The sequence below is a fragment of the Mesoplodon bidens genome (genome assembly GCF_964165515.1).
Source record: "Mesoplodon bidens genome assembly, chromosome: 20".
NCBI classification, from domain to species: Eukaryota; Metazoa; Chordata; class Mammalia; order Artiodactyla; family Ziphiidae; genus Mesoplodon; species Mesoplodon bidens.
Window position 1 is genome coordinate 11,900,511 of NC_138181.1, and position 16,398 is coordinate 11,916,908.

At 54.0% G+C, this 16,398-nt stretch overlaps 1 protein-coding gene across 9 annotated transcripts in view; it reads left to right on the forward strand.

Moving 5' to 3' along the window:
* The first annotated feature begins 316 nt into the window (after positions 1-316).
* Positions 317-16,398, forward strand: part of FGFR1 (fibroblast growth factor receptor 1) — a 48,948-nt gene continuing 32,866 nt past the window's right edge. For 6 of the 9 annotated variants that reach the window (XM_081221127.1, XM_081221126.1, XM_081221130.1 and 3 more), the window contains exons 1-2: positions 474-607; positions 8,383-8,561. In XM_081221127.1, the coding sequence (XP_081077253.1) occupies positions 8,471-8,561 (91 nt within the window). In that variant the 5' untranslated portion in view covers positions 474-607; positions 8,383-8,470. Of the gene's footprint in view, positions 608-6,303; positions 6,323-8,382; positions 8,562-16,398 lie in introns of those variants that run through there. The other 3 variants (XM_081221128.1, XM_081221129.1, XM_081221125.1) reach the window with 2 other exon arrangements.

Sequence of the window (16,398 nt, forward strand, 5' to 3'; positions counted from 1 at the left end):
GGCGGCGGCGGCGGCGAGCGGGAGCCCGAACTCTGGTCCAGCCGCAGCGCGCGGAGGAGCCCGGGCTGTGCCCGGAGCTGGGCGGCGACGTCCGGACAGGACCGAGACTCTGCTTAGCGCATTGCGGCGACCTCGCCTTCCCCGGCCACCAGTTCGCGCCGCAGCTGGAAGAGCGGCGGAGCCCGAGGACTTTTCTCCGGTCCGAGGGGCGCCCCGTGGGGCGCAGGGGACCAGTGCGGCAGTCGGGCACGCCGCGGCGCCGGGGACCCCGCAGGGCTATGGAGCCCGGGCTGCCAGAAGCGTGAGGGCCGCCGCCCGGTGCTGGAGAGGGGGGCTACGGGGTCTGGAGATCCCGGGCGGCGGACCGGAGCCCTCCCCCCGCCCCGCCTCCGGGGCACCAGCTTCGGCTCCATTGTTCCCGCCCGGGCCGGAGGCGCCGAGCTCCGAGCGCCACTGGGAGTCGAGCGCCGGCAGTGGGGCTTTCGCGGCCCCGCCAGGACCCGAGCGGAGCCCGGGGGCGGCGGGCCGGAGCCGGGGACGCGGGCGCCCGCCCGCCCGCACAAGCCACGGCGGACCCTCCAGAGGCGGAACCGCAGCGCCGAGTGAGGTAAGAGCCGCGGCGCCCCCGGATCTGGGGCGGGCTCCGCGTCCCGAGCGGCCCCCGGCGCTGGAGCCTCCCGGCTGCGCGCTCTCCCCGGCCGCAACCCAGTCGGGTCCGGCGCCTCCCTCCACTCGTTACCCGCCCCCCTCCACCCCCGGCTCCCTCCCCAGCGCTCGGCGCCCCCCTTTTGTCTCCCCTCCTTTCCCTCCACTAGCGTCGCCTCCTGCGCCCCCTCCCCGAGCCGGTCCCACCGATCCGCCCGCCGCCCAACTTTTCCGCCAACTCGCGCTGGGGAGGTGGCGAGGCGGCGGCGGCTCGGCGGTGAGTCCGGGCAGGGACAGGGCCGGGGCCGAGGCGGCGGCGGCCCTCGGTTTCCTGGGACTGGGGAGGCGGGCGGGAGTGGGCAGCGAGGTGGGGTGTGTGTGTGTGTGTGTGTGTGTGTGTGTGTGTGTGTGTGTGTGCGCGCGCGCGCGCGCGCTGCATTCCACTCCATCTCCTTTTAGTCCACCCGTGGGGACTCACCCCAATCCAGCAGGTAGCTTTGGGTGGCACGCTAAAAATCCGGGGTCTTTCTAAGTCCTTTTCCACCTCCGGGAAGGTCTGGGGTCGCGGTTGCGGGTGGGTGGGCGGCTGAGGGCCTGAAGGGGGAAAGAAGTGGAGGGGTAGGTTAGCTTCTCTTCGAATAGGTTTTAAGGGGGTGTCGTCACCAAATGGCTGAATCTGCTTTAGCGGAGAGCGAGAAAGGAATTCCCCTTTCCAGAGGCGCTTATCTTCGACTTAGTCCATCTCTGAAAGGATCGGAAGTTTGGGGAAGGGGAGGGCGCCCAGCGGGTGATGTTAAGCCCCATTATGGGGTCGGGGGGGAGGGGAATGTTCAGTTCCAATCTGGTTCGAGGAGGTGGGGGAAGGGATGAGGGTTTTGTCCCGTGCGGTTCACTCGGCTGCGATGCAGGTTGCTTCTCGGGCCCAGAACCCTCTGCCCCCGCTCCGCTTTCCCGTTATGTTTGGGGTTAGTAGAAGAGGGGCTAGAACGCTCATTTGCAGAGGAATTTGTTGACTTTGTAGTCGGAGTTCATTTAACTCATAGCCTGTGAAGGCAGCCAGACGCCTTTGGGCGGGGGTATGGGGGGCGATGGGGAGCGGTGAAGCCTGCTTCTCCTTTCTGGGCCCAGAAGCTTTAGCCCTTTTCAAAGTTTCTGCGGTGTCTTTCCCCCCCACCACTCCCCCCCGCCCCCATTTTCCAGATGTAGCCGCCGCATCTGGTTCCGTTTCACCCCACACGGGTACACCGCAGTCACAAGAACATCCCTCTTCCTCCCTCCCCCCTCCCCCAGATTAAAACTGGGATTCTTCAAGTTGCCCTTACCACCTCGCTCTTTAAGATTTCTTAAGACTTGGGGGTGAGGCGTTGAGATTTGAGGAGAAGAGAAGTTACCCTGGATGCCAAGTTATTTAGGATCTGATATGGAGGTGGTGCTTTCTGGCTCGTGCGGAAAAGAAGCATCGTAGGAGAGGGGGCCACGTTTTTCGGGGGTGGCCCATCTCATCTGCTAGAGGTGGTCAGAGGTGGTCTGACCCAGAACTGGCCCTGACGGAAGTTTCTGGAACCAAAGCATTGCATTCTCCTCCCTTCAGTTACAGCTGGAGCAGCGGCAGCGTCTGGCCCTGTCCGGAGCCCGCCGCCGGGTCTCGGGCCGCCCGGCGGTGGCGTCACGCGTCCCTTTTCCACCCTCCCTGGAGCGAACCCGGGGCGCAGCGGTCCGGGCGTGGGAGGGAGGCCCCGGGCTGTCGCTCCCTGGGTGTTTTTAAGGAGTTCTTGGGGCGGCAGCTCCCGGAGACTGAAGTGGGGCGTTTTACCAAGTCAATACCGGCTGCAGGTTTGAAAGGGATTGGATTGTGGAGGGTTTTTCTGGTTCTAACCTCTGAGGTAGGAAAGCACTTTCTGGCTCCAAAGTTGCAGGAGGGTGGGGAGAGTTGTTCTCTCACCCTCTCCTTTCCAGCCTCTTTCAAATTGAAAACACTTCTCTGGTTTCCTCCTTTGGGCAGTAGTTTGGAGGCTGTAATGAAATCGCACTTTCTCTAGACATGGTAATTAAGGTGACTGTTTCCTCTGCAGATGTGCCCTGCCCTTTGCACCTCCGGCCCAGAGCTTTTTTTGGAGTACCATCTAAATTGTAGAACCTTAGCCTTGAGACTGTTGAGCAGAAAGTGGCCATTTTCCCGTTGGCCCGGGCTCCTGGTTTCCTCTCTGAGGCTTGTTTAAGAGCTAAGTAGCAGGGCCCCGTGGGACGTGCCTCTGTCTGGCTGATTACCCCCAAGCCTGGGTCATAGCCCTTCCCTCGAGAGAGTGATGGAGCAAGAACCCTTGCAGAAGACCCAGCTACCTTACGGACCACGGTCCCGATAACCTACCTCCCTAATGACTTGTTTACATATTTCCCCCCAGTTGGTTGGGGGAAGCTCCAGGGCTGCTGCAGACCCCCGGAGGAGTGCAGGGTGTCTGGGGACAGGGAGGCTGCTGGGGACTTGGCTCCAGCTGGGTTGGTTGTGTACAGCATCGGTGACGAGCTCCTTGAAACGTCTGTTGCACTTACTCTTAGTCATAGCTGAGTGTCAGCTTTTTAATGAGGGCCATCCGGGTGGAGAGTCACTTGGATAGTGTGCTCTCACTGTCTGCTTTCACCAAGCCCGTAGAAATGCGCATTTTGGAGGCATTTCACAAATGGGATTTGGGTCAGAGTGGGCACCTCTTCCTTTGGCTCTAGAGTAGACAGTCTTGGGTGCTTCTTTTCCTTGGCTCCTGGCCATGGAGGATGTGAGAAAGTTCCGTTAGGCACCCTTAGAAGAGCAAGTGAAGCAGAAGCACGGGAAGACGTTGAGAAGGAGCATGGTGGAGGCTGTGACCCCACCCCCACCTTGAGGAAGAGGATCAGAGCATCTCCAGGCATCCCGAAGCCTGGCCCAGCTTTGTTCCTGGTGGACTCCGGAGGCTAGGAGAACTGAGCTGAGCATCGAGTAGGTAGACTCCAGCCATGCAAACCAAGAAAAGTCCATGAGATTTTGCTTTGTTTGCTTTTGGGTGTCGACCTGGAACAAGACTCCTAAAACAGGAGATTTGCTCCTGTGAGCTTGGGCTTTTAGCAGCCTCTGAATGCTTCCTTCGGGCCTCCATTGTTTAAATCTGTCTCATCAAAATGGCTGTTCGTGAGCTTCCCTGGTGGCGCAGTGGTTGAGAATCCGCCTGCCGATTCAGGGGACGCGGGTTCGTGCCCCGGTCCGGGAAGATCCCACATGCCGCGGAGCGGCTGGGCCCGTGAGCCACGGCTGCTGAGCCTGCGCGTCCACAACGGGAGAGGCCACAACAGTGAGAGGCCCGCGTACCGCAAAAAAAAAAAAAAAAAAAAAAAAAAGGCTGTTAGTTAAGAGCTTCCTAGGAAAGTTTGAGCCTGTTGCTGCTGAAGGAAAAGAACGTAGAGAGAAGGGATCCAAACGTCTTGCTCTGAAAGGGCCTCACATCCCTTGAGAGGAGCTTCATTTCCTCTTGGGAAATACGTCTTGCATATTTCATCCCGAGAGCTTTGTGAAAGTTCTGAGTGAACCCGGGACTGGTGGGAGTCCAGATGCAGAACTTCAGAGAAGGTTCTGGGGTTGCCTGAGAGGATTAAAAACCAGACGTGGGCTAGGAGAGTTGCTTTTCTCCCTAAGGTTGCATCTCCCTTAGATATTCTCTCCTCATCACCATTCCACTTGCAATTAAAAAAGCCACGTTTGGGCTCCAAGTAAATAGCCCTCACCTGGGTGAACACCTCCAAGCATGTGATGGTCCACAAGCCCATCCTGTCTTCAGTAGCAAGGCTGCCTAGATTACCGTGGAGCAGTTAGGGTTTCTCTTATTACTACTCACTTTTTACATACCTCACTCCCAAGGACATTTGGGCACTCTTTTTGACAGAGGCTAAAAACTTTTAAATTAGCATTTCTCTTGGAGCCGGTACAATTTCTCAAGCTGAGCTGCCTGTGTTTTTCCAGATGTTTATTAAGAACTTGTCCTGCCACTCTCACCAGTGAGTAGGGCTGCTCATTGTTGCTCACTTTTGGGGAAAGCCACCATTTCTGTTAAGAAGTCTTACTCCCGTCTAAAGGGATTCAAGTTTTGGCGTCACTTCCTCAAGTCTGAGGAATCAAGATGTTTAGAAAATGTCCGGGTTGGTATGCTTTGAAATCGAGTTTGGCTGGCTAACAAGGAGTGCTGGACGATTTCTTCCTCTTCTCTGCAAGCGTGGCTCTCTGTCAGTTTCGTTTCCATCGGCCTCTCTTTGTTTCATTCATTTACTCATCCAGTTCCCAAATGTACCAGCATCTGCTGTGTAGGTGTTAGGTGCTAAGGTCATTGACAAAGGTTAATTTTGGGTATAGACCCTGCTGTTAAGGAGTTGAGACCCTATGGTGTTTTTGGAAATTCAGAGGATCCTCCCAAGGCCCAAGAAAGACTTGGAGAAGTGGACGTGGCTGTTTGAGGTGGGACTGGGCGAATGGGAGAGCCCGCTGAAGACAGAGGAAGGGCAAAGAAGAAACGCTTGGCAGGGCACGGAGGTTGCCCAGAGCTGTCCTGTCCCCTACAGTGAAACACAGGCCACGTGGAATCTCAGATTTTTCCAGTAGCCACGTTGGAAATTAAGAAAAAGGGAACAGGTGAAATTCATTTTCCTTAATTCGTTTGTTTCCGTTTTTATAACGTATTTGATTTAGCCCAATATATGTGGAAAATTATCTTTTGAACATGTAATCAGTTTAAGAAAATCAATGAAAGGCTCCACATTCCTGTATGTATTTTTCATTTCTAGCACATCCTGCCTCGCACTGGCCACATTTCAAGTGCTCCATAGCCACGAGGGGCCACCTAATGGGACAGCTAGATCTAGAGTGTGGGGTTTGTAAAGATGGATGGTGAGAAGTGCCTTTGTAAAGGCAGGAAGTTCACGTCCTCCGCTTGCCAATTACCAAAGTCTCCTGAGATTGCTATCAAGAAGTGACTCAAAGCACAATGTTTATATATAATTCCTTACATTTGATTAGGGCTTTAGAGAGGAGAGAGCAGATACTTTCACCCATGCCCCCCATGTGAAGCTCGTAACCTCCTGTGGTGTAGGCAAGGCAACTATTTTAGCTCCCTCTGATGACAAGTGGGATAAGTGACATGACGTGTGTCCCCCAACTCTCCTCATTCCCCAGTGAGGACCTCTGCACCCAGAGCAGGAGCTGGGCTGCCAGTCCCAGGAGACGTGACTGATGGGGAGAGGCTGAGGGGGCGGCTGCTGTGTGCACCTGCAGGGCTACAGGTCACATCTGTCAGGCAGTGGAGGAAGGAGACCGTTCCTAAGAGACTTAAAGAATTCATTAATTAGTAGAATGGGAAGAAGGTGAGGTGAAGGGGGAGGTGGCAGTCCCTAGGGTCCCAGATAGTCTGGGGACTACTTCGTGTCACTGTGTTTTCCACAATAGGTTGTGTGCCCGCTTACCCCTTCTCATTCCAGGAGTGGGTGCCTGGGCGCCGGAGGGCTGGGTTTTCTGAACATCCTTTGTTTTACAGATGTGGGACTCAAGGCCCAGTGGGGGAGGAGAGGAAGAGACTTTTGCAGGGAAGCTGCCAGATTATTTTGAAGTGCATTGATCGCAGAGCTGAAAGAGGGCAGTCAGCAGCCAGACCACACCTGCGAGGAGGTAGACAGGCTTTTCAGGGGACAGAGCGGCCGAGGGGTCGTGGGAGCTGCCTGCCTGCTACCTTTGAAAACAAGCTTCATCATCTCGCGATGATACCACCCTTTCCTGTTGGATACTAAAAATTCATTCATGACTCTGGCCATCACTATGGGATTTACTTAGGTCCTTAGTCAGGTGTACCTTTCTCGGTGACTGGCCTGCATCCATCTGCTGTATCTTTGGGATGTAATGAGATGTGGAATGTGGTTTTGGGATGTCCTCTGGCAAGCATCACTTCTATCCCCGGCCGGGAATCATGCCCCATCCCGTGTCCTAGATGGCATATCCATGAGCTGCTTCCAAGGGTCTTTCTCTAGAGCAAAGGAATTGAGAATCAAAGGCTCTCCCATTGCCAGAGTCACCTCAGATCTGTCCTTATTTACATGGCTTCTGTGTGACACAGGGATGCCCTCTGGAGAGAATGAGCTTGCGTCCGGTAGAGCTAGGTTCGATCACTCCCTTATTGCTTCCTCCCACCCTGGTCTCTGGCATCCGAAAACCCAGGTGATGTAGACCCGGTGCCCTTGCCATCTCACTGCACATCTTTGGGCAAAGCACTTAACCTCTTTGCGTCTCAGTTTCCCCGTTGCTTAAAGGGCAGTAATCATTCCCACCCCTCCCCTTAAGTTCACAGTGGGGAAGAAATGAAGTTTTATAGTTTAAAATCTTACCTAGTCCATGCTTGGCACGTAGTGAGTATTCAGTAAATGCTTGTTCGATTCTGCCTTGTCTAGTCCCTTTCCTAAATTTAGAAAAATAGAAGTGTTTACTTCTCCTTTTATTTGAAATCATTAAAAAATTTCAGAAAAGCCTTGGGAGGAAGCTAGCAGCGGCAGTGCATGCGTCTTCCCGCTGGCAGGCGCTTGTGAACGAGGCCAAGAATCTGGGGGGTTTTCTGCCAGCCGCGCCTGACTCACTCACAAGGGGCCCTGTCTGGCTCAGGGGGAGGCCCGGCTGAAGCACCACATTAGGGCATGTTCCGGGGAAGTGGATTCTCTGAATAACTTGGATGGTTCCCTGGAGTATTTAGGGCAAAAGCCACCTGGAAGACAGAGAGGGTCGCCCCCTCGTAGCCCAAACGGTGCCCAGAAAGTCTTATCGCTTGGTAAATGTTTAGCGGGAAAGACCATTATCCTGAAGACCTCGGAGGGTTGTTTTAAATTTTACCCGTTCGGACCTGAGAAGGATACAGGACTGCAGTCTGTGCCTTTCCCCGGGGCTGGCACGAGCCATCTTTGAGTCAGGCCTTACAAGAACCCTTATTCTTCAGCACGACCTTTCCCCACTTCTGGATCCATCTCTGTTGGACGTCTGCCGTCACCTCTCAGCCTCGGGGAGAACTGGATCCAGCTCACGGCTCCCTCCTCGGAGGCCCTTTTTAAGTAGCTGGTGAGAGTTGTGTTCTCTCCGTGAGGGAAGCTGGTAGAACCAGAGGTCCCTGTGATGCATCCAGTTTTAGAGACAAAAAGAAAGAACCTTGGAGGTGGCGTATTTCAGCTTCGTCATCACGTAGGTCCAGAGAGGGTCAGCATCTCACCTGGCTCCCATTTCCCAGTTCTGGGCTTCTTCCATAATTCCTCAACTCTCTTTATCCCTCACCGAAGGGTGGGTGTGCCCTAGAGGGAGTGAAGTCTTAAACTGGGAGAGGTCACATCCGCACACCCAGGTCACCTATGGGAGACGTTCCTGAGGCCGTTCGCTTTCCCAGCACAAATGATCTTGGGGCTCATGCCTCGGGGAACTGTCTGATGATTTTCCCAACATGGGAAACAGTCCACACTCAATAAATAGTTGTAGGACCGAATTGAACCACTCTTTGGTCTGATTAAGGCGCATAACCTTGAAGTCACCGTTGGGACAGGACCACAGTTCCTTTCTTTGTGTCTGAAGGAGTAAGTTATTGCTTCAGGCACCCTTCTGGGCAGGGTGGCCATGTGACATGCCTTCCCTCTTTTTCTCCTTGGCCCCTTCTTCCCCACGCAGACCCTCCTAACCTTGGGTTTTTTGTTCTCTCTCCCCAGAGTCAGCTTGCACAGGAGGATCAAGCCCACGGCAGAGTCTCCATGGAGGTGTGGAGCCTTGTCACCAACCTCTAACTGCAGAACTGGGATGTGGAGCTGGAAGTGTCTCCTGTTCTGGGCTGTGCTGGTCACAGCCGCGCTCTGCACTGCCAGGCCAGCGCCAACCTTGCCGGAACAAGGTAAGGCGCGGGCTGAGGGGCGGCCTGGGCTCCCGGCCCTCAGCAACAAGGTGGGCTGGGAGAGACGTGATGTGGTCAACTGCGAAGGCTCCATCCCAGGTGGAGCACAGGGCTCCTGGACTGTAGGAGAGGCTCCCAAGGTACCTGGGCTGGTGGGGGCCTGGCTGCAGACACAGCCAACTTCATCAGAGGTTGGGTCGTGAAGGCTGGTGACATCCATCTGCCAGAGGTGACGTGCCCAGGGGGGACGTTTATGCTTTTCTCCTTCTGAAAAGAGAGCTTCTGATTGGGACCCAAGAGCTAGCTCCCTAACCTAGATGATGTGTATAAAACGGGCTTGGGCGGTGCAGTGGGGTGCGAGTGACCTGTGAATTTGGGCTTAGAACTTGGATCGGGCTCCAGGGGATGTGGAGGGTTGTGGGAGCTTCATAAAGACCTCCGGCTTCTAGAAAATTGTTGCAAAGACATATCTTCTATGAGGGTCGGCCATCATGGCCACGTGCCTGCCATTTTGTCTTTCTTGACCATCTCTCACAGGCCCTGTTTGGAGGCCTGGTAAGAGGTTTGCTTTGGATATACTGCTGGAGGGATTTCAAAGAGATTGAGAACCAGGGAACATTACGGGGCGTAGGCGCTGGTAGAGCCCTGTAGTTTATTGGGAATTCGGAAGGATTATTAGTAACAGGAAAGACTTGCACCCACTGCTGTTGGGATTTTTCCGGACTTGTGAAAATACTTCATGGCAATTACAGGTACAGCACACCTGACAGCTTTCGAAGGTCTTTGAGAACTAATATTTGGGCATTTCTGCTGCCAAAGGGTAGTGTGGCTTGTGACCCAGTGGCTGATGACAGAAGCAGAGGAGGTTGGCAGGTGGCGGGTAAAGGGCTCAGGTGTGCACACAACATGGTGGCTGCGTTTAAAGGGCCACCAGTCTCGCTGCCAGGACCTGTGTGAGTGACGAATGAGAAGTGAGGATATTTGTCCTCTTGTAGGGTGATGGAGAAGGAGGGGGGACGGGTTGTGGGGGGCGCTTTCTAGAAGACGCACTGGCTGGGGCAGGCAGATTCGTGTTATATTCAGAGACAGAACTGAAGGCAAGGCCTGACCTGGAACATGCTGGAGACCCCGAGTGGGCGGGACCGTCTCTGCCCACAGGGAATTCACCATTGGGTAGAGGGTGACAAGCACAGAGGCAGCTAAACTCAAGGTGGACCGTGTTTAAACCACGCAGTGGAGTTATAACACAATGCAGTGGGGATGCTGGGGGAGAGGGACAGCCAACGTCATCTGAGATGGTCCACGGGGCTGGGCAGGGGATTGGGAGGGAAATGAAGGGTGTTCCAGGTGGAGCAGCATGAGTGAGGGTGCTGGGGCAGGATGTATAAGGTGTACAGAGAACAGCTTACCTGGTGTGTAGGTAGTCGGGGGACGTAATGCCTGGAAAAATTGGATTGAGTTAGCATATGGAAAGCTGTAATGCCCTGCTGAGGAAACTGTACCTAAATGGGTAGATACCGGGAGTCTTGAAAAGTTTTGAGCAGGAAAGTGACACAATCCAGCTTTCAGATTTTCAGGCAGCTGAGTTTGGATGGATGGGAGGAAGAAGTCAGACGGACCTAGGTTTAAATTGTGCTCCACAGGACTTCCCTTAACAGTGGTTAAGAATCCGCCTGCCAGTGCAGGGGACACGGGTTTGAGCCCTGGTCTGGGAAGATCCCACATGCCACGGAGCAACTAAGCCCGTGTGCCACAGCTACTGAGATTGCGCTCCAGAGCCCGTGAGCCACAACTACTGAGCCCCCGTGCCACAACTACTGAAGCCCGCGCACCTAGAGTCTGTGCTCCGAAACAAGAGAAGCCACCGCAGTGAGAAGCCCACGCACTGCAACGAAGAGTAGCCCCCGCTCGCTGCAACTAGAGAAAGCCCGCGCGCAGCAACGAAGACCCAATGCAGCCATAAATGAATGAATGAATGAATAAATAAATAAAATTTATTTTTAAAAAATTCTAAAAACAAAAAAATCGTGCTCCACCACTTAATAGCTGCATTACTTGGTTTGACCAGTTACTCAAACACACGAAGTCTTAGTTTGCTTATCTTTAAAATGGAGCAGTAATACAGGATTAAGTGAGATAATCCAGATAAAGCACTGACAGGCAAAGCGTTAAGAGTTATTACTGTTGCTACCACTGTTGCCAGAAAGACGAGTTGCTTAAACGGTTGTTCTGAATGTCTAGCTAGAGAAAGGCAGTGAACTACAGTGGAGGATTGTAAAGGAAGGAAAAATAGCAGAGACGCTATAGAAATAGAATCTCCGGGTTTAGGATTTCCCTGGTGGCGCAATGGTTAAGAATCCTCCTGCCAATGCAGGGGACACGGGTTTGAGCCCTGGTCGATCCCACATGCCCTGAAGCAACTAAGCCCGTGCGCCACAACTACTGAGCCCACGCGCCACAACTGCTGAGCCCACGCACCACAACTACTGAGCCTGCACCCTAGAGCCCGCGAGCCACAGCTACTGAGCCCATGTGCCACGACTACTGAAGCCTGTGCGCCTAGAGCCCGTGCTCCGCGACAAGAGAAGCCACCGCAATAAAAGCCCGCGCACCGCAATGAAGAGTAGCCCCCGCTCGCCACAGCAAGAGAAAGCCCGTGCGCAGCAATGAAGACCCTGTGCAGCCAAAAAAATAAATTAAATTTTAAAAAAAAACCTACTGGTTTAAGTAGGTTGGGTGTCAACTCCGGGTGACTAGAGACACAGGCAAGATGCGAGTAAAGGGAGTGAGTCAGATTGGGAGGTCTGTGAGGAGTAGATAGAGATTTGGGTCAGCCACAGCATAGGTGGCAATGAGGAGGGGTGGATAAGCTTTGGGAATATGCATTTATGGTGGACCCTAAAGTATTTTTTTTTTAACTTTCTCTAACAAACCCAGGGATGGAGGGTGGAGAAAGTGAATAGTACGCATCTCGGACCTGGGTACTTGTAAGCAGGAAGGGAGTATCCAAGGGTCGAAGCATAAGGAATAGGGGTTGAGGGGGTGATGGTGGTCCTGAAGCTTCTGGCTGTGCATCCAGACTGGGAAAGGAAGCCGGGGCAGTGATGGAGGGTGGAGTCAAGGGGCTGAAAGTCTTGAAAATGACAAAGTCCCGGTCTGCAAACAAGAGGGAGCGGGTAGGAGAGGTGAAGAGGGCTATTAGGAGGCGATGTGGCAGTGAAGAGTGAGGTTACACTGCCATTTTTAAAAAATCAACTTAATTGAGGTATCATTTGCATTCTATAAAATGCACCAATTTTAAGCGTGCAGTTTGATGTGTTTTGATAAATGTAGCATTGTCCCACGTAACTATCAATCAAGATATGAAACATTTTCATCACCCCCCAAACTTGCCTCCTGCCCCTCTGCAGTCAGCCCCCTTTGCAACACCGGACCCAGGCAACCACGGATCTACTTTCTGTCACTGTAGGTTAGTTTTGCCTATTCTAGAATTTCACATAATGGAATTATATGGGGAATGTGTATCCATTCACTTGATGGTGGCCATTTGGGTTGCTAACACTTTGGGCTATTATTACTAAAACTCTTGTGAGCATTCATGTACAAGTCTGTGGGCACACGTTTTCCCTGGACTGCCTTGGTTTTGATTTTGGCTCCATTTCTTACCGACTGTTGGCTGTTGGGAAAGTTCCTCTCTGACACTCTATAATCTATATTGGTAATGAACATCTGCTTCTAAGGTCATTGTGAATATCAGATGCAAATGCCTGCAAAGCTCTAAGAACCGTGCCTGGACACAGTCAATGAGCCATAGATGGTAGAATGTGGGTACCTTTTCCTGGGACCCCACAGGAGACACGCCGCGTGGTAAAGGGCTTATTTCATGGATGGACTTGGAGTGCCTTAGGACGCAGAAGTGGAAACCCATGAGACTTGGATGGACATCAGGTCCCAGGTCCCCACTTGGTTGAGTCAGTCCCTCTCGTGGTTCAGCCCCTTCTAGATCATCCCTTCTGAGCTTTGTGATAGCAAAACATGGGCCCCACCGTCTTCAGAGACCTGAAGTCCTAAGGGAAAAATCTGTCTCCACGCTTTGTAAACTATAAGGTATCTCACAAATGTAAAGTATTGCCGTGGTCTTGGCCCTGCTGATTATTCAATAACAGTGCTGCTGTTGTCCTCAGAAAAGACTAGACTCTGTATATAAAAGGTTTGCCCAAAAGTTTAAAGCAAATTACCCCAAACCCTGCTCCCACTGACTGAGAGCTTCTGCCCTTTAGAAAGGCTTTGCTGTGTGTGTGTGTGTGTGTGTGTGTGTGTGTGTGTGTGTGTGTGTCGGGAGCCCCTCCCCCAGTCTGCAAATGCTCCTCAGGGAGTGGGGAGGGCCTGGAGTTTCTGGCTGTCCTTGGAAAGTTGATTTAATAAGGGTTCCAGGAAAACCAGCCTCCCTCCTTCCTCCCTCTCCTTTCCCTTCTCTAGTTTGGGATCTTAAAGAGGCTGAGCTTGTTTCAGACCAGGCTTTGCGGGGAGGGGGGCGGGGGAGACTGAAGCCGGGTCATGGGCCGGGGAGTAGAATGCCCCTTTAAAAAGAGAAGCACTAGCTTGAAAGACACTTTGAGCTTGAAGAGGCTTGTTTTTGTGTATTTTTCTCTCTTTTAGAATAAGACTTGGAGAAAAGCAAGTGGGTGAATCCAAAACTGCTTACAAGGCCGCTTCTCGTAATTGGGAATGGGGATCCTAACCCCCTTTTCAGCAGTAACCTGGGCTAAAGCCCCCAGACCCCACATGGTGGAGGGCACGGTATGAGCCTTGCCGTCTCAAAATACTTGCCTACATGCTCAGAAACCTGCAACTAATAAACGATTTAATGGCCGGGGTTTTACAGCTCCTCCCACCTACCCAGATTTGAAGGAGTCTGGTGGCCGCTCGAAGAGGGAGAGGTTACACTTAATGGAAAAGCCGCACGATTCCATTTCTGGCTGCAAGCCCCCTGGATGCCAGGCACCACAAAGCAAGGCTTTGTCTTTGTGTTCTGCAGAAACCTGGGCCCGTGGCGGGGAGCTGCAAATGGTGCCAGAGACATCACCCCAGCTTGAAGTCCGGCCCTGGGCCCTGGCCGCCCCTGGCAACCCCCCAGGGGCTCCCGCAGCTGTCTTTGGCCCGAAGGGGTATGCATTTCAGCCTGGCTGCAGGGGGAGCCCCAGACAAGTAGCGGAGGGCATCCCCCTACCAGCCTCGTACAGGCCGAGGTCCTACTGGCTGTGGCCTGGGGGCCAGTGTCCTGTGGACCAGTGTCGGGTGGCTGCCCCGGGGCAGGGAAACGTGCAGGAGCACTCCTCCACCCCACCCCGTCCGCAACATAATTTTTTCTTGTGAAAAGAACCTGTTTACTTCTAATTCACACTGGACGTTGAAGAGGAGTTTCTAACCCCTGGGCCAGAAGGCAGGTGGAATTCCACGGGGCAGAGAGCGATGTGGGGAGACCCACTGGAGAGCAAGGCTGGAGGCTTTCGGGCTGTGGGAATCCGCGCGGCACAGAGCTACCAGGTTTCCCCAGGGCACTCCACTCAGTCCCTCACCCCCTCTCCAGAGAGAGGTAGCTCGGTGCCTTCGGAAGGGTGTGTTTGCAGGCGTTCCTGGAGCTTTGCAGAGGGTGGGTGTAGGGAGAGAATGTGAGGCTGGAGCCGGAGGGCTCACGTGTCCACTTGACCACGCTGGGCAGAGCCACCCCAGGGCCGTGTTCTTGGCGCTGGCTGCTGCATTGCTGCACCATTAGCTTCACTGATTTTCCACTCCGGCTTTGCCGGCCAGCTCCCCGAAGTCAGGGAGGAGGAATTTCTCAGGGAAGAACAAATGGCTGTCCAGAGCCCTGGCCAGGGAGGGGGAAGGGAGGGAGCCCAAACAGAGACGCAGGCCGGGCTGCTGCCCCTGGGTTTCTGTGACGACCTGGGTGGGCAGGAACTGGAGAGAGAGGTTCAGGGATGCCTCTGGGGCCTGTGGCCCCTGCCCGGAGGTGGGTCAGCAGGGCCCGGCCGGGATGCTTGCTCCCGGTCAGCCCGAAACAGTGAGTGATGGCCCGTGTCTGGGGCCGTGAGGGATGGTCCTGGGAGAAGTGAGTTCTGGGGAGTCATTATCCGGGAGGGAGAGGTCCGGGGTCAGAGATCCTGACCGGCAGCTGTGCCCTGTTTTTACAGGGCCTCGATCCTCGGGGGCCGCTGGGGGCTCCAGCTCCCCCTGTAGACGCCACCTTTGCCTCTTCCCTCCCCAAAGCCTGGCAACGAGACAACTGTTTCGCTGCTGACCGGGAAAGTCCAGCTGCTCTGGCACTGCTGGTCTCCCAAATTCAGCTGCCCAGGCCGCCCTGTTCATTCTGGAGAGGAGGCTCATCCACAGACTTACGGCCAGCATTCCCTTCTCTCGGCCCACCCTGTCCCCCACCTCCGCCCCCCCAAGTGATTCAGCAGCAAGTTAACTGCTCTACCTGGGCTCTTAAGGCCTGGAATAAATCCCAAACTGCTTCCTCTTAGGAGAAGCCGTCTAGGCCAGGGGATCCCCAACCCCCCGGGCCACGGACTGGTACCGGCCTGTGGCCTGTTGGGAACCGGGCCGCACAGCAGGAGGTGAGCGGGGGGTGAGCGGGTGAAGCTCCATCTGTATTTACAGCCGCTCCCCATCGCTCCCATTACTGCCTGAGCTCCGCCTCCTGTCAACGTATGGTGAGTTGTATAATTACCTCATTATATATTACAATGTAATAATAATAGAAATCAAGTGCACAATAAATGTAATGCGCCTGAATCATCCCGAAACCGTACCCTCCCCCACCCCGGTCCACGGAAAAAGTGTCTTCCACGAAACCAGTCCCTGGTGCCAAAAAGGTTGGGGACCACTGTTCTAGACTGTGGGCCGCTCCTGAACTTGGGGGCTTGCTCTGACTTACAGTCGCTGATGGCCAAGTCGGGGGGACATTTGCCTGATGGGCTGGTTGTGGCTTGTACCCTGAGTCCCCCCTCTCCTGTTCTTGGTTCGCACCGACCCTCCCCTGCCGCCCCCTTGCCAAATGAGGTGCCCACTGCCTTCATTTAAAGGCTCTCTCCTTGCAAACCGGAAACCTCGGGAGAGGGGTTTGTCCAGTCAGTTCCAAGCACGAGAACCGTTGGCTCGGATGGAGCTTGAAACTCAGTGCTCCTTCCTGAGCCCACATGTTGTATCGTGGCAAGGCTCCTGGGATGGGTGGTGTAAAAGAAGGTGAATGTTGGTGTGAATGTGGCTGTGTTTCCCAGGCCCTGGATGTGTAGGTGCGTCAAGCCTCAAGTGGGTGAGAGGGTCAAGGAGTTCGGCGAAGAGTGAACATTAGTGGTCATGAGCTTGGGCAGGGAAAGAGGTTAAAAACCATGAATGCTGGAGAGTCACATATTTGATCAACAAAGAAAGTTGAACTTAGAGCTTAGCGCCTCCTCTGTTTTCTCCATAGACGAAAACTAGCCCCTGGCTAATGGTCCTTTCACCATTTGTTTACTGATTTAGTTTTCTTCCTTCCTTCCTCCCTCCCTCCCTCCCTTCCTTCCTTTCCTCCCTGTCTCCCATTCATCCATCCATCCATCTGGCCAAATAAGACTTCCTTTTCCCTTGTTTAATACAACATACACATTCATACATAATAACTGTTTGTCCTGGTCCCTTAGCTGGAAGTGTCCATCCCTATCCTTTCCTGCTTTCACTGTTTGTAATTTCTACTCTTAGCTTAAGGAGTAGCTTAAGGGCCACCTCCCTCTTGAAGCCCTCCTCTGTCTCCAAATTAATCACTCCTTCCCCCCCACCACCTTTCTGTGTAACT